This window comes from Peromyscus eremicus, chromosome 4 (assembly GCF_949786415.1).
Source record: "Peromyscus eremicus chromosome 4, PerEre_H2_v1, whole genome shotgun sequence".
Classification (NCBI taxonomy): Eukaryota; Metazoa; Chordata; class Mammalia; order Rodentia; family Cricetidae; genus Peromyscus; species Peromyscus eremicus.
The window spans coordinates 31,282,858-31,309,112 of record NC_081419.1 but is presented as its reverse complement, the minus strand read 5'-3'; the positions used below and the strand labels follow the sequence as shown (position 1 = coordinate 31,309,112).

Below are 26,255 nucleotides of genomic sequence, written 5' to 3'. Positions count from 1 at the left end.
CAACACCCTACCTAATGTGTTGACTTTGTGCAAAAGCAAGACAGTGTTCCCAAACTTATTTCACTAGCAGCCTCATGCACAGTTGTTCCATCTTTCAGCTATTGCTTAATACTGCAGCTCATTCTAATTATACCCTCCAGTATCTCTGCAGTAATAGGAACTTTAAACAAACTTTTCAGTTAACAATATTCAATATGCAGAGTGTGATGTATAATCCCAGCACCCAGGAGGCAAAGGCAGGTAGATTTCTTGAGTCTGAGGCCAACCTGGTCTACATAGTGAGAGCCTGTCTAAAAACAAAATATAGGAATAGTGTGGGTACTCATGTAATCCTAGTAATCATGAGACTGAGGCAGGAGATCTCCAAACTGAAGCTTGTCTGGGGCTACATAGTGAGACCTCTGCCTCAAAAACCCGAAATAAGGGCTGAAGAGAAAGATTAGTGCTTTAAAGTACTAGCTGCATAATCATGACAGCTAGAGTTCAAATCCTAGCACCAACATTAACAAGCCAGTTCTACAAAAGCCTGTAACTCCAGCTCCAAGGGTTCTGATTGACCCTCTTCTGGCCTAACCAGGAGCACTGGCTCGTGCATCCACTAACATACACACGTTGTGGAATATTCCTGTACAATGCGTGAAGAGGTGCCACTGTGATTGGTCTAATAAAAAGCTAAATGGCCAATAGCTAGCCAGGAGGTATAGGTGGGACTTCTGGACAAGGAGAGCTCTAGGAAGAAGAAAGGAGAGTTACCAGTCAGATGCAGAATAATCAGGATGAGTGTAACGGAGATGAGGTAATGAGCGCATGGAAGAACATAGATTTAAAAATATGGATTAAGCCGGGCGGTGGTGGCACACGCCTTTAATCCCAGCACTCGGGAGGCAGAGCCAGGCGGATCTCTGTGAGTTCGAGGCCAGCCTGGGCTACCAAGTGAGTTCCAGGAAAGGCGCAAAGCTACACAGAGAAACCCTGTCTCAAAAAAAACAAAAATAAATAAATAAAAATGGATTAATCTAAGTTTTGAAACAAGCCTAACTAAGCTAAGGCCAAGCTTTCATTAATTAGTCTCCATGTTATCCTTTGTGAGCTGACAGCCCAAAAAGAAGTCAGTCTGAGTGTGTGCATGCGCAGCACACACATACACACCAATAAAAATAAAATTAGTAAGAATCTTGTATAATTCGATTTCAGTTAGCCAATGGGTTTATATAGACTATAGACAGTAATACCGGTTTCTGGTATATCTTATTAATCATTGTCCTAAACTCTGTGTGTGTGTGTGTGTGTGTGTGTGTATACAGACATGTGTGCATGTGGAAGTCAAAGGACAACTTTGAAGAGAAGGGGGTTGTTCCTCAGGTGTTGTACAACTTGTTTTTGTGAAATGGCGTGTCTCATTGGCCTGGAAATCCCTAAACAGACTGAGCTTTCTGAGCCGCAGACCCCAGGGATATGCTTGTCTCTACCTCCCCAACACTGGAATTCTTATTAGCACATGCCCCCAAGCTCAGGACTTCCATCTTAAATGTGGGCTCTGGGAACTGAACGGAGGTCCTCATGCTTGCTTTGCAAGCACTTTACTAACTATGCTACTGGCCCCTGCTCTTAAACTCTTTGAAGGCAACAAAAGTATCAGGGCCATAATGTAGCAATTTTAACTATTTTAACCTCACTGTGGCTAATTTGGCTTCTTCTAAAGGTCTATAATATGTCCACATTGAGTTATTAGCTATGCAGAGATATCATTCTATATCATCTAGGATTGATTTTCAAGAATAGGCAACATATAAGTATTTGCCATAAAAATGTTTACCCTGTTTTGTCTTAGACAGACAATAAATCTGCCCTGAGTGGTATATAATAAAACTTTAATCCCAGCACTCACGAGGCAGAGGCAGAAGGATCTCTCAAGTTCCAGGATAGCCAGGACTACATAGAGACCCTGTCTCAAAAAAGCCCAAAACAAGACACATGATCTAACAGTGGCAATAGTAAGTTAAGCCATCTGAAGAATTCTGCAACAAATCATAAATTCCAAGTATGTCTCATCTTGTTACTACCTCACTACCCTTTACAGTCCATAATAAACACATTTTTCTAAAAAACAGAAATAGAAGAAAGGCTACAAAAGATGTGAACTCCAGGCTGGCCAGGGCTGCATAGTGAGGCCCTTTGTCAAAAAACAAAAAGAAAAAAAAATTAAGAATTCCTGTCTTCCTAAATGATTTCATCTCTTAAGTCTCAGAAGCAGTTCTTCCCCACCGGAGCTGAGGACCAAACCCTAGCAAGCGCTCTACCACTGAGCTAAATCTCCAACCCCTCAGAAGCAGTTTTCAATGCATCTTCCCAGGTGGTAAAACTAGGGCTAGAGGGAGGACTCAAACAGTTAAGAGTTCACCCTGCAGCTGGGCAGTGGCACAAGCCTTTAATCCCAGCACTCAGAAGGCACAGGCAGGTGGATCTGAGTTCAAGGCCAGCCTGGTCTATAAAGCGAGTTCCAGATTAGCCAGGACTACACAGAGAAACTATCAAAAAACAAAAACAAAAAGACAACAACAACAACAACAACAAAAAAGACGAAAAGCAATCACTGTCCTTCCAAGGTCCCAGCACCCACATCAAGCAGCTTACAACTCCCCATAACTCAATGCCTCTGGTTTTGATAGGCACCTGCACACCTGTGCACACACCCTAATACATATACATAACTACAAGTGTGAAAATAAATCTTTAAAAAAAATGTACTTGCTAGCCAATCACAAGACTATAATGCTACAAGAGTATATATAACCCTAGCTAGCTGAGGCATGAATGACAGTTCACTGCAGGGTCAGCCTGGACAACATAGAAAGGTTCTCATACCCAAGAAAAGGTAAAAGTAAGTGCGTCCTTGCTGAAGGCAAAGATCAAAGCGCTGTGTTTATATACATACATATGTATATACATTGTACAAAATCAGATCTAATTTCAAAATTAAGTTGTAAAAATCAACATGACATCTTTTTACAACATGTTTCACTAAGCTGAGGGTATGTTTTATGTTAAGCAGAGGTTGTATCTTTCTTAACTATTCATTCAACACACTTTAAGAGAAAGGCCCAAGAAAGAGCTAAAGTAAAAATTACCCTGATAATCCAATTTTTATGAAACTTCATGAAAGCCTGGGAATCTCTCAGTGACAGAGTGTATGCCATGTGCCAAACATATTCAATGCTGTGCACTGGCTCTCCCAATCTCCAAAATGAACAAAATGAAAAGGGACAGGGGAGAAGCCAGTTGGCAGCACGCTCCTCAGTTAACCCTAGCACTCAAAAAACTAAGGACTAGGGGAGGTAGCTCAGTGGTAAAGTGTGTGTGTGTGTGTGTGTGTATAAATATATATAAAAATCAATAAATATGGGGCCCAGGAGTCAGTGTCTTTAACTGGATGGATTAGAGTGGACCTAAGGCATCATGTCCAAGAACTTATAGCCTTTTTGATCAACAGCAATCAGTGCTGCATGGCTTCTTAAATCTGGTCCCACATATTGTATTATAGAAGAAAGGTCCTGATAGGACCCACCCATTATGCCCATATCAAGTTCTTGAGTGTGAGAGGCAAGACTACGTGAAAGGCCTCCTGTCCTTCCCACAGCAACCATGGCAAATGACCCTAATTCCCTATCCTTTACTAGGTTTCACCCATATTCCAAGCAAACATTAGATTCATTAGTCATCATCATTTCTACCTTGTTAACTGGTGATGAGATCTCATCTTCGTGGGCTCTTTTAAGTCCTCTCTTTAAAATGCTTGTGGATGGAGAAGCCAACGGTGACCAGACACAGCGTGCTTGCATACCACTAGGACTTTCATTTGCTGATCCAAGTGAAGGGTCCAGCTCTCTTAATTTTTCAGGAGAAGCATTACTGCTTTCTGCTACCAGTTCAGAAACCACTTCAGATGTCAGAGACTGTGGTAATTCCTCCACTTTCTCTGAAGTGAGGCAAACTTCCTGCAGAACATTATTCACTACATTTTGGTTGTCACTCAATTTTGTCTCATCCAATTTAAGTTCAATGTTTGTTTCAGTTTTGTAACAAACAGTTCCCTCTTCAGAACTCATTTCAAGTGTGTCACAAACAAAGCTCTCAGTTTTGACTCCTAGTCTTCCACCTGGAGTTTCTTCAGACGTAGAGGTGCTAATAATCGTGCCCCTCTCCTCTTCCCCAGTGTCGTCAACTTCCATCTTCAACTGGGCTACCACTGCTGCTTTGGAACTTTCTGTTTCTGTGTTCATTTCCTCACAGGAGCCGCAATCAGACTGAACACCATCCTCCAGGTCCGCTCTTGCAGAATCAGATCGAACACCATCCTCCAGGTCCGCTCTTGCGGTATCAGATCGAACACCATCCTCCAGGTCCGCGCTTTCGGAATCAGACTGAACACCATCCTCCAGGTCTGCTCTTGTGGAATCAGACTGAACACCATCCTCCAGGTCTGCTCTTGTGGAATCAGACTGAACACCATCCTCCAGGTCTGCTCTTGCGGAATCAGATCGAACACCATCCTCCAGGTCCGCTCTTGCGGAATCAGATCGAACACCATCCTCCAGGTCCGCTCTTGCGGAATCAGATCGAACACCATCCTCCAGGTCTGCTCTTGCTGAATGCTCACTCTCGACATTCTTGCTTACAGGTGTGGCATGATCACAGAGACTCAGAGCAGAATTAAAGCCCTCGGTGGCTGCTCCTTTAGCATTCACTTCAGCTGTGACTGCTTCAAATTCATCCTTTTTATTATCTTCCTCTGCTGTTACATCTACAGGAATATCCACGTGGGTACTCTTTTTAGAGAAGGCAGCTCCAAGCGAGTCATTTCCTCCATCTAATTCCATAGCTTCACCGCCCTCTGAGCTGGATCCGGTTATGACTTTGCATGCCTTCCCGACATCACCAATGTCAGATTCTCTTTTCAGAACAGTGTCTGGACTTTCTACTTTGTTATCTAAAGATCTCTGTGAAATGTCCTTGGAATCACGTAAGCATGGGTCTTCAGCAGTAAATTTTTCATTGCTTGGCTCTTGGATTTCAGATACTATTTCACCAGAATCTGTATCCTGAGATTTTTCATTCATATTTCCTATTTCAGATGGGACAACTTTTTTTCGATCTTCTTCCAATCCAGTTTCAGACTTAACTAAGTCACCAGGAGCACCATTCTCTTCTTTAAGACCCAAATGAAAATTCATACTAGCATGTTCATCTACCAGCTTTGTTTCAGCGTGTTCATTAGCTTCTCCAGTTTCAGGTGTAGCCTCAGGTGCTTGCATATCGGCTGTCTTTGTCTCCATGCTCTGTATAGCACAACTCTCTGTGTTCTTTAACCCAATAAATGACTTTTCCTGAGATTGTGATTTTTCCCCACAGCAGTCACAACTCTTCGATCTCCTGACTCTCCTGCTTCTCTTGTGTTGGCATTCAACTGCTTGGGCCCATTTCTCAGAAGGCACAGAAATGTCTGCTGTCTCCATTTTGGAGCATTCTCCCACACTGCTATCAGTATCTCGTTTATATAACCTCTTGGTGGCATTCCTAGTCCTGAGATTGGATTCAGGCACAGGTGGACTTGCAAAGGAGTTATCTACACCTCTGCTAGTCTTACTTGTGTCCTCACCAGTAACTGGGGTATTAGTAACTTGCAGGGAATCTGAAGACCCAGCAGACTCCTGAAGGATTACCCTATTGGTACTTTCTTCACAAATCTGAGCCACTGCATCTACATGAGCTTCAGGAACTGCCTGACCATCATGTATCTCATGTGCAGTTTTTATACATTCCTCTTCGACCATTTTTTCTTCTTGTTCTTCAATGTCAACACTGTCACTGCTTTTATTTTTCCATTTCCCAGATCGTTTCTTTCTTGAAACTTCTTCCTTTGACTCAGAAGTATCAGGTTCTGATAGTTCTGATAGTAACCCCTGAGATGCTCTTCTTGTTTGGTAACGTGTACGTCCTCTCAAAGGTTTCTCTGATGACCTATCTACATTGTCCTGGGTACTACCTCCCTCAGAACTAATGTTCTCATGGTCTGGTTTTCTTTTATTTTGGTCAATTTCAGCATTAGCACTGGGTTCCTCTAAAGTTTTCTCATGTAAACTATTTCCTTTTTCGGTTAAATTTTCCTGTATAGATGACTCAGCAGTTAGTTTTTGCTTGGGCAACTTGTCATCTTTTATATGCAACGGACTCTTTGCAACTGTTTTTTCTTCTTCCTTCCGTCTTTCCTTTTTTTGTTGACCATTATCCTTATCTTGGCTGTCATTGGAAGACTCCACTATTTCTGGACGACGCCTTGAAGACCGTCTGAGGGTTTTTGGATTTGGAGCTACTACAGCTTGACTTTCTTCATTTACTATTTGATCTGCTGGTGCTGCGACCGGAGGTGTATTTTCTTTAGATTCCATATTAATGCCTACGTTTTTCTCTTCTGTAGTTGAGTCTTCCAATGAAGCATTTTCTACTGTTGGTTTAGGATTTCTATCTTCATGCTCTAGGGTAGCTCCAGAAGGATGATCGTGATTTGACAGACATTCTGTTTGACTGAGCAAATCAGGAGGGTTATTTTCTAATGCATGTTCCTCCTGTTCAGATCTCAGTGAAGGCTTAGACTTTTTATTAGTTGACTGTTCAACTTTACTCCATCTCCGTCCCGACTTTTTACCTCCGTTCACTAGTTTTTCTGAGTCAGATTTTGAGTGAGTCACTTCTCTTTTCCTTGCTTTTGGTAGCATATCAGTTTTAGTTGTGTTTTCCTGGTTATTTCTCACTGTAACAGTGGATGACATGCTATTCAAAGGGGATGGGCTAAAAGGTCTATTTTCTGAACCATCATATTTCTCCAAAGTAATAAAGGTTTGTCTCCGACTTGTGGGCTGTGAAGGAGTTCCAGAAACAGTGGCATTAGAAACCGAACTATTGCTGACCACCAGTGAACTTTCTGTACCAGATGAATATTCAGCTGACATTATCTTTGACGAAATTAGCATGTTTTTTGTAGCATCAATACCAGCGCTCAGTGTTTCTGAGTTGGTTTCAGCAACAGAACCAGAGTCATCTGGTAAAGAAGCCTTTTCAGGATGTTCATCCACACCACAGTGTTCCATGGCATCTTGAGAGATGAAAATGGCACTCTCCATTTGTTCCTCCTACACAAAACATACAAATTACATAGTAAAACATTATTTTGCTAGGAATTTTAAAAATAATACTGTGCCAATCAAGATAAACTCTGGTAATTCAAGACACTAACTTTCAAAATTACTGCAAATATTCCAAAAGGAACAGCAAAGAACTGTCAATGTGCTTTAAACTGATGGTGTTCAGTTAAAGCCATATCTGAGGCCAAGACTGATGGGAGGCAGAGGCAGGAGACTAAGAGGAAGCATAGCTCCTCAGGAGATCGAGGCCATTCTAAACTAAACAAACACTATCTTAATCCCTTACTTCAGAAGTCACTTACGATGTATTTTAAATACACATTTATGTACAATTCAGTTAGAAGATTGTTACACATCTTAGTAATAAACAAATATAAAACAACCTTACAGTTTACATTTACTATAATTTAAAAACACTCAAGTATCAATACTGCTTATACCTTAATTATCTTGGCATCTTCTTTTGGTTTTTCAGTTAAAGTGAGGCTTTCCCTAAGATAAAAAATTGTACAAATTAGATTATTTTTATTTATATAAATAAGAAATTAGTCATAAAAGTATTGTACTTACATAGATTCTTCTTGACTAAACTGAGAAAATAAGGTGTCTTGTGAAACATCCAGATTATTATACAAGGCAGGAATATCACACCTAGAAAAAAAATCTTATATATAATTCCAAAAACGTGACAGTCCCACCATCAAAAGTTAAAGTTTGCAGGGTGCCTCTAATCCCAGCTCTCGGGAGGCAGAGCCAGGCAAGATCTCTGTGAGTTCGAGGCCAGCCTGGTCTACAAAGTGAGTTCCAGGAAAGGCTGCAAAGCTACACAGAGAAACCCTGTCTCCGAAGGAAAAAAAAAAGTTAAAGTTAGAATTCTATGAAAGTGTGTTTAATGAATCACATAAAAGTTTATAGTGTTTTCTATGAAATTACCTTCTCGTCCAATAAACACATACCCCAGTAAAAGAAAGCTTAGAAACACTGGGCATATTACTGGGTAGATTAAAATATTATTAAATGCTATCATGTATAGTCCCATCATCTGTCATTAAAATTTAGGATACCCAGGCTAGCTGTAGCCCAGTGGTAGAGCACTTGCCTCCCATAACCAATGTCCCCAGTAAGATTTCCAAGGCCAGGCATGATGACACATTATTTTCATAGTTCTCACAACAAAGCTACATAGAGCTCAAGATAAAAAGCCCACAAACCGTTTTGTCTTGAGTACTTCTTTCTGGTGCTCAGTCAGAATCCTTGCCTTTCCCTCTTTTCCTTGCGGAGGTATGAACACAAAGTCAGTAGATTTTTCCTCTTCCAAAAGCTTATTACCGCTCTTTAATTTTGGAGACGATTCTACTTTCAGCTGTAGGTTTTTAAAAAGTAAATGAGCTTCCAAATTATTTCTAATTCTCCTATGTTTTCTAACATTCTGGTAATTATTTTTTAATACTGATTAGGAACTTTGAAACTGACACACACACACTCTTCTCATCTGAAGATAAATAAGGTCTATTTCAGGTTGGACTGAACTTATGATTCTGTCTCAGCCTACTAACTGTTAAGATTACAAGCACATAAATAAAACAATGTAACATTCACAGTCAGAAATTAAATGGCCTTCACTTTCTCCTACCTCTAATATTAAGATAAATAGTAGTAAGCCTTTTAGGGGGCAAGTCTATGGAGTTAAGATACATACATGTTCTACCTAGGCAACACAAAGTTCTAATCAAAGTATCAAAATTACTGCCATGCAGTACACTGTGTTGATCGTTCATCCTTTCAGCTCTCAGGAAAGCTGCCCAGAATAACTATATGTAATACTGAGAATTTGCTATTACTTACTAAGAAGAAATCACTCCAGGCTCTACACACTATCATAGCTGTCCTTTTCTTCACTATCATTCCACCACAAACCCAAAATTTGTTTGGACTTCCATAGCTCTTTCCTCCAAATAAGAGTTTTGTGTCCTTAAGCTAGCTAGCTAGCATTATTTAAAATCCCAGTAAATATACTTTTGAAAACATACTTTGGTCGACAGCTTCATATTTTCTTTTTTATCCTTTGTCTGTGCCAAAAATGAATCTCTTTTTCCACTTGATTTTCTTTCCATGCCACTTATCTTGACATTTAATTGTGAATTTTCTGTCTATTAAGATAAAATTGAACACATTAACTATATGTCTATTTGCTTCTTTATGATTATTCATTTTAAATGGTATAAAGTTTCTGACTATTCAAATCCACTGAAAACAAAGGAAAGTAAAGATACTGTGCAAAGATACTTATCTCCTTCTACAGTCAGATTTACAGCTTTTACTATTGTGAATTCTGAAAACAAAATTTACAAAGTGTATCAAATTACTAGACTCAAATACTTACACATCAGTCTTAAAATTTAGAAAAAAAATACGAAATTTCCAACATTCCAGAATAAAGGTTAATAAATAAACCCCATGTAGAATGGAGAACATAAATGTATCCAACATTTTTCTCTTACATCAGGATGTACAATTTTGATGTTAAATTAAGCTGAACAAATAGTAATAAGCTGTTTTCTCTGCTGAGAATCTTTTAGACCAAACAAACAAACAAACAAACAAAAAACAGCAACAACAAAACCCATAGTAAGCCACTGTATTTTTTTCTTCTGACTCTAAACAAAAGTTCACACTTGTTCCTGAATGGAAAGCTTCAGGTGGGATGAGGAAAAGGTGGTATTATTGAATTCTTTCTTGTTCAAGTTCTGATTATTGCTGTTTACTTATACCAAACTACTCAAATTTAAGTTAAAAAAAAAAAAAAAAAAAAAACAACTTACTGCATCAGAATATGGCCCACTGGATTCATCCATCATTTCAACATTTTCCAAACCAGGCAACAGAAGCAAAATTTTTTGTTTGGCTTGTCTTAATATTGGTCTTAAAAAAAAAAGTACATAGATAATGAGTAAAGTATACTAGTAAATGTTAACAATATTACTTTAATTATGACACAGGTTCTCATGAATCCCAGGCTGGCCTTGAACTTGTGATTTAGCTCTATGACCTTGAACTTCTGCAGCCATCACATCTAGTTTATGCTGTGATGGCAATAAAGCCCAGGGTTTCAGGCATGCTAAGTTAACATTCTACCAATTATGGCACTAGTCCGATTTATAATTGTAATGTAGCAAGTATACCTGATTTATGTTTCTTACTTACACGACTACAACACTGGGGAAAAGAGAACACATTAGGATTTTTTCTCTATACTTTTCACGGCATTCCCAAACTTCCTAACTTTCAAGCAAGGCATAATAGGCTTTGTGCCTGTAATTCCAGCACAGGGGAAGGTGAGACACATCACCAAGTGTTCAAGATCAAACTCTGCTACAAGTGTGAACTTGTCTCAAAATAAACAAACTTAAAACCTATTTAAAAAACAAAAACAAAAACAAAAAACAAAAAAAACCTCATAGGAGTGGGGAGTGGAGCGATGGCTTAATGGTTAAGAGCACTGGTGCTGTCAGGCGGTGGTGGCACACGCCTTTAATCCCAGCACTCAGGAGGTAGGGGCAGGCGGATCTCTGTGAGTTCGAGGTCAGCCTGGTCTATTGAGTGAGTTCCAGGACACCCAGAGCCACAGAGAAACCCTATCTCGAAAAAAACAAACAAAAAAAGATCACTGGCTGCTCTTCCAGAGGTCCCAGGTTCAATCCCCAGCGCCCACATGGTGTCTCACAACCACCCCTAGCTCCAGTTCCAGGGGATCCAGGAACCTCTTCTGGCCTCCAAAACTACCACCAGGCATGCGCATGCACATGGTATACAGATATACATGTAGGTAAAATACTCATACACATTTCTTAAAACATTGTTATTATTTTTTCAAACATTGTTAGGAATTAGTGAGGTGGCTCAGCAGTTAAGATCTCTGACTGCTCTTCCAAAGGACCTGGCAGCTCACAGTCTAATCCAGTTCAATAAAGACAATGAATGACCTCTGGCCTCCACAAGGACCAGACTTTGAAGTGGTGCACAAACCCACATATAAGGAAAACACTTATTCATATAAATAATTTTTCTCATTTTGTTTTTAGGATATGCTAGATGTTATGGCATATGCCTTTAATCCCAGCATTCAGGAGGCACAGGCAAGTGAATCTCTGAGTTTGAGACCAGCCCCATCTACACAATAAGTTTCAGGACATCCAGGGTTATGCAGAGATCGTTTCTCAAAAAAAAAAAGAAAAAGAAAAAGAAAAAAGAAAAATATTACTACCCATGTCTGGCTTTATTAATAAACTTCAATCCTCTGCCCTTGTTTAAGTATTTTTCCGGTAATGTGAAGTCTAATAGAAGTCAACCCAAGTCTAATGGCTACTATATAGCCTGATGATACAATTAAACTCTATGTGAAGTTTCTGCTAGAACCCAAATACAGGTTTACATGATCATAATGGAGCAAGCAACTATAGGAAGTTGTGATGCTAACATACTTTAATTCCTCGGGATAAACCAGAGCTGTCGCTTTAGCAAATGTAGCATTCCACAACAGAGCACTCTGTTTCCGAATCTGTTTATTCTTGTGAAGAAATACTATGCACAGAAGTGGAGAAAGTTGTCCAAGAAGTTCACTGTCGTAGGCTCCAGGGTAGTTGTACTGTAGACAAGCAATGATTTCTCCTAATAGCTTTTCTAACTAGGAAAGAGCGGGAGAAGCAAAAAGTATACTAAACACAAATTTATAGAACATGCTACTATTTCAATTTTTAAAATCTGGACCATCTTAGTATGTATGTATGCATTTATTTATTTGTTTAATGTGTGGTGGTGTTTTGCCTGCATGTGTGTCTGTGTGAGAATATCAGATCTTAGAGCAACAGACAGTTGTGAGTTGCCATGTGGAAGTTGAACCCAGGTCTTCTGGAAGAGCAATCAGTGCTCTCAACCTCTGAGCTATCTCTCTAGCCCCAAATCTGGACCATCTTTAGGCAACACCATAGTCACTATAACTATACACTCCTCTTTATAAATAGACAAACAATCAGATAAATTTACTTTGAGTACTAATATTGTAATTTAATTTGAAGTTATTTCTTGTTAACAGGAAAAATGTTTTATTAGTTGTAATGGTAATTAATAACTCTACACAATTTATCAATAAAATATTATAGCCAACAATCCTCATATAAAAAGGGATAAGACCCAAGAATTACATGAATTTAAAATAATAGTGAATTCTAAAGAAAAAACTCAGCTACCTAAGAATATATCCATACCTTATTGTTTTATGATCATTGCAAATGAAGCAATGGGGCTGGGGGTTCAGTGTCTAACAGCACTTGCTGCTCTTCCAGAAGTCCTTAGTTCAGTTCCCAGCACCCGAACTGCCTGTGACTCTAACTCCAGGGGATCTGACCTCTTTCAGACCTCCAGGGTAGCATAATTTATACATAATTATACACATATGCACATAAATTTTAAAAATTTTGTAATGTAGTAAGATGACAAGGAGTGAAGGCACTTGCCATTAAGGCTGATGGGCATGATTTCGGTCCCTGGAACCTACAGTGTAGGAGAAAATCAATTCCTGCACATGTCCTCTGACCTCCACGGCACGGATGCACACATACCAAATGTATATATAAATGGAAAATACTAATAATAACCACTTAAAATCAATTATGTTTAAGAAAGATAACTGCATAAACCATATGCTGTCCTCATTAAGTATATTTTATGGACACTATCTACTTACCTTGTTGTTCAGACTATTATACACTTTAGGAACTTCATCAAGCCTGAGAAGACAGATGTAAAACCGTTACCATTTATATTTTAAGATGCCATCACTGCACTAGTTAGTTATCAAGCTAAGCCTCAAAGAGAAGAACAGAACAATACAAACAAAAGGAGAAACATTCACAGTAATGTAAAATATCGCAAGAATAAGAAAAAGTTGCCAAATGTCAAGCAAGAAGTAATCATATAAACATTTAAATGAATCTTTACAAATGCCTAGAACAGACTTCAAGTGCTCATGGTAACTACTGTCCATCTCCTGTCTTTTCTTTGTGCAGGGGTAGGAATGGCACCAGGGCCTTTGCGCACGTTAGCTAGTACTTACTATTTCACCAGACCCCTACACATTTTTTTAAAGTGTAGGCAGGTGCCTGTGGAGGCCAGAGAAGAGGCAGAGATCAGAAAAGGAAAGGATCTCTTGAAGCTGGGGGTACAAGCAGTTTAAGCCCCCCCCAAGGTGGAGGCTGAGAGCTAAACTCTAGCCCTCTATAAGAGCAACAAACACTCTTAACTGCAAAGCCATCGCTCTGGCTTCTTCCTGTACATTTTTAATAAAATAATGACTTAAAAAAAAATCTGTGGCCAGGTGGTGATGACACACACCTTTAATCCCAGCACTCTGGAGGCAGAGACAGGCCAGCCTGTCTACACAGTGAATTCCAGGACAGTCAGAGCTGTGTAAAGAGACCTTGCCTCAAAAACAAAACACACACACACACACAAAAAAAAAACAAAAAAAAACAAAAAAAAAAAAAAACAAAGAACCTTGCTCAACAGACATCATGATCAATACAAACAATGACATATGGACAAATAATGCTTCAGTGTATCTTGACAGAAAAAGCTGGATAGAGAACGGGAATTCACTGGTCAGAAACTGGGTTAAGAGTTTAAGAAAAAGAGATTTCCATGTATATAATTGCATACATTGTATTCAATTGCATAATATCAAATCAAATAGATCTGTATTATAATACATTTAATAAGCATGTTTCTTTGTATAAACAATTACAAAAATCACATGCAAAACTGAAAAGTGCAAGGGAAGGAAAAAAAAAAGTCAAATGGAATAGTAGTTCTAGTCCCATCTCCAACTTCTACATTCTAGAAATATATACAGATCTATTCTAGAACACCATCCAGGACAATAAAGCTGAGAGGAAAGCAAAAGTTACTAATTATATTAAATTACACATATTAGGGCTGAGAAGATAGACAGGCTTTTTTGGTTAAGTGCTTGTCACACAAACAAGGGGACTTGAGTCTGGACCCCTAGACCCTGAATACAAAGCCAGATAAGAGGACACACAGACTTGCAACCGCAGCACTAAAGAGGATATCCTGGTGCTTCCTAGAGTCTGCAGCTGAAATTGGGGAGCTCAAAGTTAGTGAGAGGCCCTGTCTCAAAAAGCAAGGTAGAGAGTTAATAGAAGGCAGTCTGTGATCTCTACATGTATGAGATCTACATGAACATGTACACATGCAAAATATACAAAAAGAATTATATCTACTTAATTCAACATGAATAAGATGAAAATACTTACTTTGAGTTTTCATACAGTAAAGCCAGAGGTCTTGTAAAAGTGGCAAATATTTCTCGAATCATAGACGGCAAGGAAATATGTCCAAATATATTGGACAGCATGCTGATGACAGAGTTACCAATAGTAAGCAGTGTGTCAGAATATGTTTCCTTGATGCTCAGAGTGTGGAAAGAATGGATCACTCTCACAATTAGCTTAAATAAAGAAGCCAATTTCCCAAGGGGTTCCTTTTTCTTTCTGGACCAATCTGAAGATCTCTGTGGTGCTAAGACACAATTGGATTGATTAAAAACGTAAGTACTTTGATATGTATCACTATCACTTTTACATTTTGCATTCAAATGCTAAATACATCAAATATACATGTTCTTGTTAACTAACACCTCAGATAAACCTTCAAATGATTAAAGCATTATTGAATAAATATCAATAGAGTAGCTTTAGAAATGAAAACCAAATTCAACAGAAAAGAGCTAGCAGATCTCAAATAATCCCAGAAAAAAAGAATTCCTAGAGTATTATAAAATACTTTTCAATTTCTGTTTTCCTCAGAATTTCAACAACTAGTTTATAAATACTAAACCACATGACTGAAGTAACAAAGCTAAATCACCATGGGTTTTCAATAATAAATGATTTCAATAGAAATTAATATGCCTGGATCATCTACATACAATTCATTGATCCCTGGAAATAATTAGAGAATTCAAAGAAACTCTAGTTATAGATTTTATAGACTGTAACATTTACTTAAAAGTACACATTTTCCTTTACGGTCCCTCCTCAATCATTTCTCTCCAGATTCCAGGTACAAAACAAAACCCATGTTTCTCTTGCCCTGAAAGTCATTCTTATTCCAAAATTACCTGTTTCTTTTTGTAAGACAATCAAGTCTTAGGAAAGCCCATATTTAAGGGAGTGGGGAAAAGTTTAACTCATATCTTACTAGCTTCAAGGTGAATTAAAACCAGGGTTGCTACTAAAAATGTCAAATCATTCTTTCTAGGATCAGTTTCTTCAACACAAGCATGTTTAAATACAACTCAGAAATTCTCATACAAATGTCAAGCCTGAGGTGCCAGGGGACGTCAGGAACTCACAAAAATTGCCTGACCAAATTTTACCTGTCTATATACTTAGAATACCAGCAGCAAGGTTCTAATTTATATTGGTTAGGTACAATGCAGCAAGAACCATGCAGAATCATGGCAACCAGAAGCATATCCACAGAAACAGGTAACACAGCTTTCTTCAGTAAGAGGACTCAGAAACAATGGTACCTTAGTAGCAATGAGTTGCTATGGATTTTTATATACCAGTCTCAGATAAAAAGAACTATGTTTCTGGGGGAAATAATTCCAGGCTATAGGAAAAGTACAAGATATAGTTGAATATTCTGCAAAACTCAAACAGTGGAAATTTGTCAAAATACTATAAGAAAAAGATGTCCTTCAGTAATAAAGTGCTTTTCTAACAAGCAAAGGTTCTGGGGTTTGATCCCCCAGCACAGAGAAGAAAAGAACTTATGGGGGGGGGGGGCTGAGGATTTAGCTCAGTGGCAGAGTGCTTGCCTAGCAAGCACAAGGCCCTGGGTTCAGTCCTCAGCTCTGGAAAAACAAACAAACAAAAAAAGAACTTATAGAAAATAAATGGTATCTACAAAAGAGGGAACAAAACAAAAAAGTGTGGGAGGCTAAATATCGTGTTATATAAGGCTGAAAGGGGGAAACAGGAATATGAAGGTTGGGATTTTGCTGGCCAGTCTAGTCAATTAGTGAAATACTGTCTCAAAAAATTTAGTAGGAAAGAAATAGAACAGTGGTTCTCAAACTTCCTAATGCTGTAACCCTTTAATACCGTTCCACATGTTGTGGTGACCTCCAAACATAAAAAAATCCAGAAGTTCACACTGATAACTTGAGCTGTTATATTAGAACATGTTATCTATACCTCTACAATTCAAACTATAATTCTATTCAATAATTGTGAAATAAATATTATGAGAACAACAATTTAAAATAGGAATTTCATGATGTGATTGGTAGAAATTGACTTCTGATACAAACTAATTAATGTAATCAAATGAAAACACTGTGATCATTTCAGAAATCATAGTGATTGGCAGCCAAGGAAGATCATGACTGTAATCATAGAAAACTCACCAACAAATAAATTCCAGAACGTTATGAGCTATAAAGTCCCAAGCTAATAGATCTCTGAGTTTGAGGCTAGCCTGGGTTACAGAGTTCCAGGAAAGGGTCCAAAGCTACACAGAGAAATCCTATCTTAAAAAATAAAACGAAGCCGGGCGGTGGTGGCGCACGCCTTTAATCCCAGCACTCGGGAGGCAGAGCCAGGCGGATCTCTGTGAGTTCGAGGCCAGCCTGGACTACCAAGTGAGTCCCAGGAAAGGTGCAAAGCTACACTGAGAAACCCTGTCTCGAAAAACAAAAAACAAAAAACAAAAAACAAAAAACAAACAACAAAAAAAAGTAAAACAAAACAAAAAAAGAACTTTCTCTGAAATGCTATGAAATACTGTATAAACAAATAAAGGTAAAGAAAATACTTACATTTGATTTTGGGCTGATATTTAATATTATATGGTGAAAAGTCGATACAATCAACCATTACGTTAATAACTTGAGAGATCCTGTCCAAGAATAACAAATCCTAGGAAAAAATTTAAGTATCATAATAAGAAAATCTTACTACAAGAATAGTACTCAAGTAACAGTCAATATACACAAAAATTTTTCATTATTCATGCTACAAATACATCCCAGTTAGATGTTCTCTGGCAAACACTGTGCTTCTCAACACTCAGGGAAAACCATGGATCTTCACAGTATCCAAAGGAAGCCATATCCACCAATAAATTCCATTCATTTATTTATTGCTTGGGATGTGTGCAAGGTCTTTGCCATAGCTTTACCTAAAAACCCACCCTCAAAACTAGAGTGACAACTCAGCTGTGGAAGCACTTGCTAGTACAGAAAATACACACCTATATGAGGTCCCAGAGGATCTTCCACCCTCCCTGGGCACTCACGCACACATGCACACACATTTTTAAAAAATGAAATAAGTCTTGAAAATTATATTAAGCCTCATGAATACAAACACAACAAAACAACCGCTAAATAAGCTCCTCTACCTTTCTTCCTCATTCCTAACCCAAAAGAAATAAAAATAGAACTGAAAAAGTGGAGCAGAGGCTGGTAGAAAACAAGAACAAAAAAGGTAATATGGCTTTCCCCTGCCACAATCTCTACAGCTACTACTTTTTGGGGCATGCAGAATGCCTCCAACAAAAAAGGGTACAGAGAAGAAAGGCATTCTCCACCAACAAGGTGAACCATCGGCCTTCACAAGGCCTCCATGGAATTACAGGATTCAGAGAGTACTTCTTAAGCACTCTCAAAGATCCAAACATATTTTATGACAGAGACAGGATTCCACAGTGGGAATTGATACCAGGCTCAACAAAGCAGTCAAGGTCAAAGGAATCCAGAAATACTCAGCATCATATCCGAATGTTTGTGCAAACACTATGGGGATAAGGATTCACCAAATAAGCACTGTGCTTAATTGATGTCCCTGTTACCATGTTAAAAAATCCAAAAAGAGCCAGGCAGTGGTGACCCACACCTTCAATCCCAGAACATAGGGGAGGCAGAAGCAGGCCGATCTCTGAGTTCGAGGCCAGCTTGGTCTACAGAGTGAGCTCTAGGACAGCCAGGGATACAAAAAGAAACCCTGCCCCCCCCCACAGGAGGAGGAGGAGGAGGAGGAGGAGGAGGCGGCGGCGGCAGCTGGTAAGATTACTCAGTGGGTAAAAGTGCTTACCACCAAAGTTAACAATCTGAGTTCAATCCTAGGACCCATATGGTAGGAGAACTGATTCCCACAAGCTGCCTTCTGACTTCAAAAGGTACACTAATACAAAAAGTACACTAACATGTGTACACGTATATGTACGTACACACACACACACACACACACACACACAGAGTATAATGTAATAATTAAAGAAAAATCTAGTCAGTCACTGGAGATGAGAACTGCTAAGTGTCAAAGTTATACATCCAGGCACAGTAACAAAGGCTCCAGAGACCCTGTCTTAAGGGAATAAGGTGGAATTATAGACCAAGACAGCCAATGTCCTCCTCTGGCCTCTACATGCACGTAAGTATCACACTCCCAGACACTCTCATCCCACACATATATCCTCACACCCACCAAGGAGAGGGTTTCAAGACTGCTTAGGAAATAAAAGCAATTGCCACACAAATCTGACAACTTAAATTCAACCCCAGAACCTATTGTGGAAGGGAAAGATCAACTCCCAGAAGTTGTTCTCTGGCCTCTACAAGTGTTACATCACAGGTTCCCATGTTCCCACCCTAATAGTAAATTTTAAAATAAAATCAACGGGAGAGTAATTGAAGTCACTTGGTACAGTAAAGTCCCTGCATAGCATGCATGAAGCCTGATCAAGTAAGCCAGGTACAGTAGGTCATAGCTGTAACCCCAGAACTCAGGAGGTGGAAGTTCAAATTCAAAACTTCCATAGTGTTCCAAGTTCACACAGAAAAGGGATCTCCGGTCCCTGATCCTCCAGTCCTCAGACCCTCAGCCCCACACCCAAACTTCCATTCAACTAACTACAGATGCTAAGTACCAGCACAGAAACAAACAAGTCCAAGATAGCATGTGTTCTCTAAAAATAAATCCCATTTTAATAGATCCAAATAACAACCTGGAAGGACTTCAAAAAAATTTAAAACAATGGTTATACTGTCAGATGAATGAAATGTGGATGTCAATACAAGACATGAAACAGAATTCAATAAAAAAGATGTAAATTACTGAAGAAAAGCCAAGCTGAAATGATGCTGGGAAAAGTTCTGTAAGCCAATAAAAACCTCAGTTGAAAGCCTTACTAAAGGAATAAACTATATGCAAAACAGCATAAGGGCTGAAGAAAAGGTAGTAAACTGGATCACTTAGTGAAGGTAATGATAAATTTACAAAATAATCCGCTAATATTAGTACTTTGGGGCACCATGGAAAGACCTAACTTTTAGATTATGGCCATTAAAGACTACCTTATCAAGGTCACAGAGTATATTTTCAAAAATTACAGAGGAAAATTTTCTACAACTAGAAAAAAAGATGCCCATCAGGTAAAAGTCTACAGAACTCCAAAAAGAATCAAAAGTAAATAAAACCCCCATAATATACAGTTTTTAAAAACATTAAGCCAGGTGCCAGTGGCACACATATTTAATCCCAGCACATGGGAGGCAGACAGATGGATCCAAGTTTGAGGTCAGCCTGGTCTACAAAGCTAGTTCCAAGACAGCCAAGGCTACAGAGAAACTGTCTCGGGGGAAGGGAGAGGGAGCACAAAGAAAGCATACTGACAAGCTGCAAGTGAAACAATCCAAGTCTCAGCCTAACACCTATTTACTTAACAGAGACGTCTAAAACCAGAAGTGCCCAGAAAGACACCTTCCAGGTTCTGAAAAGTCTCCACTGTCTACAAAAACTATCATACTCAGCAAAACTATCAAAATCAAAAGCTGGACATGGTGGCATCACCTTTAATCCCAGCACTGAGAAGACAGAAGCAGGAGGATTTCTGTGAGTGAAACTGCTATCACCCATCCCTGAAAGGAGAAATAAAAGCCTTTCATGAGAAACAGATGAAAGGAATTTCTAACCAAGTGAGTTCTACAAGGAAAATACTTTAGTCTAAAGAGAAGAACGAGTAGCACATGGTGTTAGAAAATAGGATCCATCTCTGCTGCCTCCAAGAAACATAATTCACCAAAGATAGGAAACACTTGAGCTGGGTGGTGGTGGTGGCGTCGGCACATACCTTTAATCCCAGCCCTTTTAATCCCAGCCCTCGGGAGGTAGTGGCTGGCAGATCTCAGTGAGATCAAGGCTAGCCTGGTCTACAAAGTGAGTTCCAGGACAACCAGGACTGTTACACAGAGAAATCCTGTCTCAAAAAAAAACCAAAAAAGAAAAAGAAACCACTAAGGTATTCCAAACAAATGGATTTAGTATATTCTAAGACCTGACAAAACAGACTTCAAACCAAAATGACTCAAATGAGATATGGTCACTTCACACAACACACCAAGAGGACATTACAACCCTAAACATATGCAAACACAAGCATATCCATAAAAAAAAATTTTAGATGTAAAACCACAGACAACCCCAACACAGTGATAATAGGTGACTTCAATACACTTTCAATAGACAGGTCATCTAGACAAAAACTAAACAGAACAATACTAGAGTTTAATGACACCATACAGCAAATGGACTCAACACTACAGACTGACATAACCACTGAGGAATACACAAACACACACTCTATTCAGCAGTGTTCATGGAACTTCCTCCAAAATTGATCACCAATTAATTAGGTAGGACACAAAGGTAGTCTCAACAGGTAACAAAATTAAAATAACATCCTGTATTCTAAAGCTAGGTGTCAACAGCAAAACTATTAAAAAAAAAATAGAGACTAAACAACACACCATTGAATGACAATTCAACCACTGAAGACATTAGAAATTAAATTTTTAAAATTCCTAGAACTGAAAGAAAATGAAAATAAAGGACAGTCATGAGGAAAGTTACAGTATAAGGACCTCTATCAAAATGTGAGATCACATCAATAACTTAATGATGCACCAAAAGACTCAGGAAAAACAGAACAATCCAAACTCCAAACAGTAAATAGGAAGGGATAATCAAAATCAGGCAACAAAACATCCACACAAAGGAAGAGCTGGTGCTCTGAAATGATAAGCAAGTCTGACCAATGGCAGCTGTGGGGTAGAGCATGCCCAACCCCAGCAAGGGGACAGAAAGAACAGTTATGTATTGCTATTACAATAACTAATTGCTTTCTGGTTGGATCTGAGGTCATTTCATGCCTGGCCCAGAAAGCCTGGTCAAAAGTCCAAGGCTGGGGAAGTCATATAGAAGTTCGGGCTTCTTCACCAGAATGTCAAAGGTCAGAAACATCAACCAAGTGGCAGAAGAGAACGTAGTGAAGCTGCCAGCCCAAGTACTGCAGAAAAAGTCTGATTCAGCAATCTCTCTAATAGCCAAAGCCCATGAACTTTCTGCATGTTAGAACAGGCAAGGGCTGAGCCCACCCTCCGGAATTTTGACCCATTCAGAAAGAAAAAAAGCTGTTCAATGTGCTTTCCTTCCCATGCCAACTACTTCCATCCAGTAAGTTTCTACAAAGGATGATCTCACACAGCCTGTAGCAAAAAAAGGGAGACAAGACACACAGCTCCATGCAGCCACAACTTAGCAGACTGTGCTCGCTCTCCTTATCATTTAGGGATTTTAACTCGGGCATAACCAAGATTCGTGCTTTGATGTAGAGAAGAATTTCAGAACTAATCAGTAGGAAGGTGAACTGTAGCACAAAGACATTAAGGAAAGCTCAGACTGAGGTTAAGATAAAGAAGCACCCAAGGTAACGAGACTTGTGTTTTCTACATGAACTGGACCTCTTATACAGAAGCTGCCAGACACTGTTCACTGTTTAGTGTTATCTCCACTTTACAAATGTACACTACAGGGGAAACTCACCGAGAGGATTTCATCTTCCACGCTGCACAGTATCTTAGAACAAAGTTCCTCACAGCACAAGTTCTCTTCTGCTGTCGCCACCAGAGCAGCACAGCGTGCAAATGCTCTATATAACTCTGACCACGTCTTAAGTAAAGTCTTCATGGTAGCCTGACCAAAAAGAAATCGGGTAAACTAACACCAATGGACCAAATATAACAGGATTAATACATCTTTAAGACTGTGAAAAAGAATAAAACATTTAAGTGTCAGAGGGATCTGTTATAAGCTGTTATCTCCCTATTAAGTTCTATATGATGAGTATCAGAAATTACCAAAGGTCAAAAATCAAAGAAGCCTCATTGCACTGTCTTCTCTGCCTCCCCACAAATATTTGTCCACCCCACAATTCTAATTGCAAGGAAAATTAGAGCTGGTGCTAATCATATATAAAGGCAGTGTTTCCAGAAAGGTACAAACCCCTTACACAAACAATATACATTCTTACCATGGGAAATGTCTGAGCTGAAAAAACATGGTTTATTGGTAAAGTCAATGCACCATAGATGGCACTAAAATTATGTTCTAAGGCATCACCTTGATTCACTTCATTGGTCTGAAACAAAAAAATACATAATTAAATTACCATCTAATTTTAATTCTACCTGGTAACACAACTCACATGGAACAAACTGTTCTACCAGAACCCACTCTAGAGATGTTACACTTCTACCCTTAGATACAAGTATGACCTTACTGAGATGAACTAAAGACCTGTGCAGACTCAAGATGAGGTCATACTCAAGTATGGTGATGTCACACGCAACAAATGGCAATCTGACTACCATGGGAGACACCCGAAATTATGTGGATACAATTCAAGGTCATGGACTGCCGGCTACCACTATTAACAGAGGGAGGCAACAGATTCTCTCAGGGCTCCAAAACAGAAAAACGACTTCTAGTCTTCAGAACTGATAGCACAGGTTCCTATTTATTGTTAGAGCTAGAAGTATAGCCCAGTGATTATCTGGAGGTACAATTTTTCCCTTGGTCTTGACTCTAGTACTCAACAACATAAAACAACAATTTAAAAAACAAATTAATTCTCCTGTCTTCACCCCCTGTTCATGTGAATTTGGTGTTCTCAGAAACCTTGGGGGCGGGGTGGGTGGAAACATGGACAGGGAGACCCTGAGGTCCTCTATAAACCAAGTATACTGATTGTGGTTTGAAAAAAAAAAATGGACCCCAAAGGGAATGGCACTATTAGGAGGTGCGGCTTTGTTGGAGGAAGTGTGTCACTGCAGGGGTGGGCTTTGAGGTCTCCTTTGCTCAAGCCTCAATCCATGTGACACTCAGTCCACTTTCTGTTGCCTTTTCATCAAGATGTAGCCAGTAACATGTCTGCCTGCATGCCACCATGCTCCTTGCCATGATAATAGACCACACCTCTGAAGATGTAAGCCACCTCAGTTAAGTGTTTTCCTTTGTAAGAGTCGCCGTGGTCATGGTGTCTCTTCACAGCAATAGAAATCCTAACTAAGACACTGATTTTAATTTCTGAAACAACCCTAAGCTCCCAAGCTAGAAGTTAGAACTCACACATGTAATCACAGCATTAGAAGACTGAGGAAGGAAGACTGCCATGAGTCTAGGCCAACCTAGGCTACTCTGAGTTCTAGGGAAAGCTGCTAGAGAGTCACCATCTCAAAATGAAAAACACAGAACCTTAAACAATTCCTAAAACATTAGTCAGACGAATAGACTCATAAAGGACCCCTGCTACCATTCAAGGTGAGATTCTTAGAAATATAATCTACTTTCCTTCCAGGAGAGTATTAGCTTAAAAAGCAGGCTTTTGTAAAAATCTCCTGTGGAGTTTTCATTCCATGAGTTACTTAAAACCAACCTAAAGAATACTCAAAAAAAAAAAAAAATTGAACTTATGTATCAAAAGCAAATAAAATATACCAAAACAACAAAAACACAAAAGTGAACTTGTGTTCTACATCTTATTAATAATACTAGAAACTTACAAAATGTAAAAACTATTCTACTCTTAATAGATTCCAAACTTAAGAGAAGGCTAAATGTTGCGGAGGCACTACGGCTTGACTCTATACATAGAACCTATTGAAAGTAATCACAGGTCAGGTGTCATAAGCAAACCTAAGGGCAGCTTTGGGAAGCCAGGACATAAAGCCGGCTTGGCTACAGATAAGTTTGTTTCCAGAGGACAACAACAAAACAAAGACCATTTTTCATTGTTCCCTATCTGGTACACTTCAATGTAAGTATTCAAACGATCAAAATATTGGGAGGATGAGGCAGAAAGTCGTAGGAGGTGGGAGGCCAGCATAGGCTACACAGGAGATACTGACACAAACCAAAAATGAGGAAAAAGGACCCAGATAAACAGTGTTATCAGCACTACTATAGGATAAGGAGCTGTCACACTATGAAAAATGGAATCAAATACACAGATCAATCTCAAACTGCATTTAAAAAAATGTTTCAAAAAGTGTTATTTTTATTTAAACTCATACCTGGGGGGTGGGGAGGGGACTAGAATGGTGGCACAAACCTGTAACCTCCTAGCACTGAGGAAGCAGAGGCAGGAAGATTATGCCAGGCAGAAGTCCAGCCTGATCTCTAAGCATACTTTCTAAGTCCAGACCCCGGTGAGGGGACATAGCAGACGTGCCGTACCTGATGAATCCTATCAGTCAGTGGAGTGACTATAATACTCCACATTCTCCAGAGATGCTCCTTGTTTGCCAAATGCTTTGCATTCTGATTAATCACACTTAATACAGAATCACTGAAAGCCAATGGTGAAGTCGGACCAGAAAGCACACATCCTACAAGTGTTTCTAGATTGAGAAAAAACCTAAAAAATAGGAACAATGGATCAGAATGAGTATTTCATCTAGGAAGACATTATGCATTAGCAAAATTCTAAAATTGACAGCTGAACACAAGAAATGATGAATTTCTGTCTGTTTTATTATTTATCCCCCTAGCCTCTAACACCACTACCAGCCTCTTATTTCAAGTTTGTAGGTGCTGGAGTAGTTATGTACCAAAACTACCCCCTCCCCCAAATATTGAATTATAGCAAAAAACGAGAGCAAAACTCTACAATTAAGAACACCTGTTCTTCCAGGGGCTGGGTTACAGTTCCCAGGCCCCCATACTGTCACCATCCATGACTCCACACATCCAAGGGATTTGATACCCTCTTCTGACCTCCACAGCACTAAGGCATAAACATGGTGCAGACATACATGCAGGCAAAGCACTCGCACACATAAAATCTTTAAAAAAAAAAAGTGGCACAAGACCTGGTGGCAAACCCCAACGTTAGAGAATCTGATACAAAAAAATCTAGAATGAGATGGGCCTGGCTACAAAGCCACATCACAATACACGAAATGACCAACTGAGCTTGGTGGCTTAGATAGACAGAACTGCCACAAGACTGAGGCCAACCTGGGCTGTATATACACAGGATATTGAAATAGGAAAAACTTTTTAATTTTAAAACCAAATTTGTGAAATACCGGAAGAATAAAAAGAATCTCATCTTTCATGAAAAAGGGAAGCAGGAAAAATCAGGCATGGGACTGGATTACTGGCACACACTTTAATGCAAGCAGAGGTAAGCAGATCTGAATTCAAGGAAGCCTGCTCTACACAACCAGGCTAGACAGGGCTAAATAAAACACCAAAAATCAAACAAACAAAAAGGCCATGGTGATACACTTCTAGAAATTAGCAAGTGGAGAGAGGAGAAATCAATTGAAGTCATTCTCTTGACACAGCGATTCCATGCCATCCTGAGACTCATGAGACCATGCCAGGACTTAAGAACAAGGTACAAACTTACTTTTCATCTGCTACACCACATTCTAAAAGATTGTTGTTGAAAATTAACTGGATTAAGAACAAAGCTGGAGTTCCCTGAAAAGAAAAGAAAACAAAGTCACAATTCCCAGTAAAAAGAACAGTTTTTGTTTTCTACCGTCATTAACATGATTTATTTTAGCATGAAAACTAACTTTTAACATTATTTAGGTTATAACAGCAGCAAGTTTATTCAAAA

General features: G+C 39.1%; 1 protein-coding gene across 2 annotated transcripts in view; it reads right to left on the bottom strand.

The window, feature by feature from the left end:
• The window catches only part of Rif1 (replication timing regulatory factor 1), a 62,253-nt gene that overhangs the window by 7,124 nt on the left and 28,874 nt on the right, over positions 1-26,255 (bottom strand). For both annotated transcript variants that reach the window (XM_059260458.1, XM_059260459.1), the window contains exons 16-29: positions 26,040-26,113; positions 24,860-25,040; positions 22,656-22,763; positions 22,169-22,318; positions 17,104-17,203; positions 14,531-14,795; positions 12,943-12,985; positions 11,681-11,883; positions 10,022-10,121; positions 9,230-9,349; positions 8,411-8,562; positions 7,770-7,850; positions 7,640-7,691; positions 3,732-7,187 (exon numbers count right to left, since the gene is read on the bottom strand). In XM_059260458.1, the coding sequence (XP_059116441.1) occupies positions 3,732-7,187; positions 7,640-7,691; positions 7,770-7,850; positions 8,411-8,562; positions 9,230-9,349; positions 10,022-10,121; positions 11,681-11,883; positions 12,943-12,985; positions 14,531-14,795; positions 17,104-17,203; positions 22,169-22,318; positions 22,656-22,763; positions 24,860-25,040; positions 26,040-26,113 (5,085 nt within the window). The remainder of the gene's footprint in view (positions 1-3,731; positions 7,188-7,639; positions 7,692-7,769; positions 7,851-8,410; positions 8,563-9,229; positions 9,350-10,021; positions 10,122-11,680; positions 11,884-12,942; positions 12,986-14,530; positions 14,796-17,103; positions 17,204-22,168; positions 22,319-22,655; positions 22,764-24,859; positions 25,041-26,039; positions 26,114-26,255) is intronic.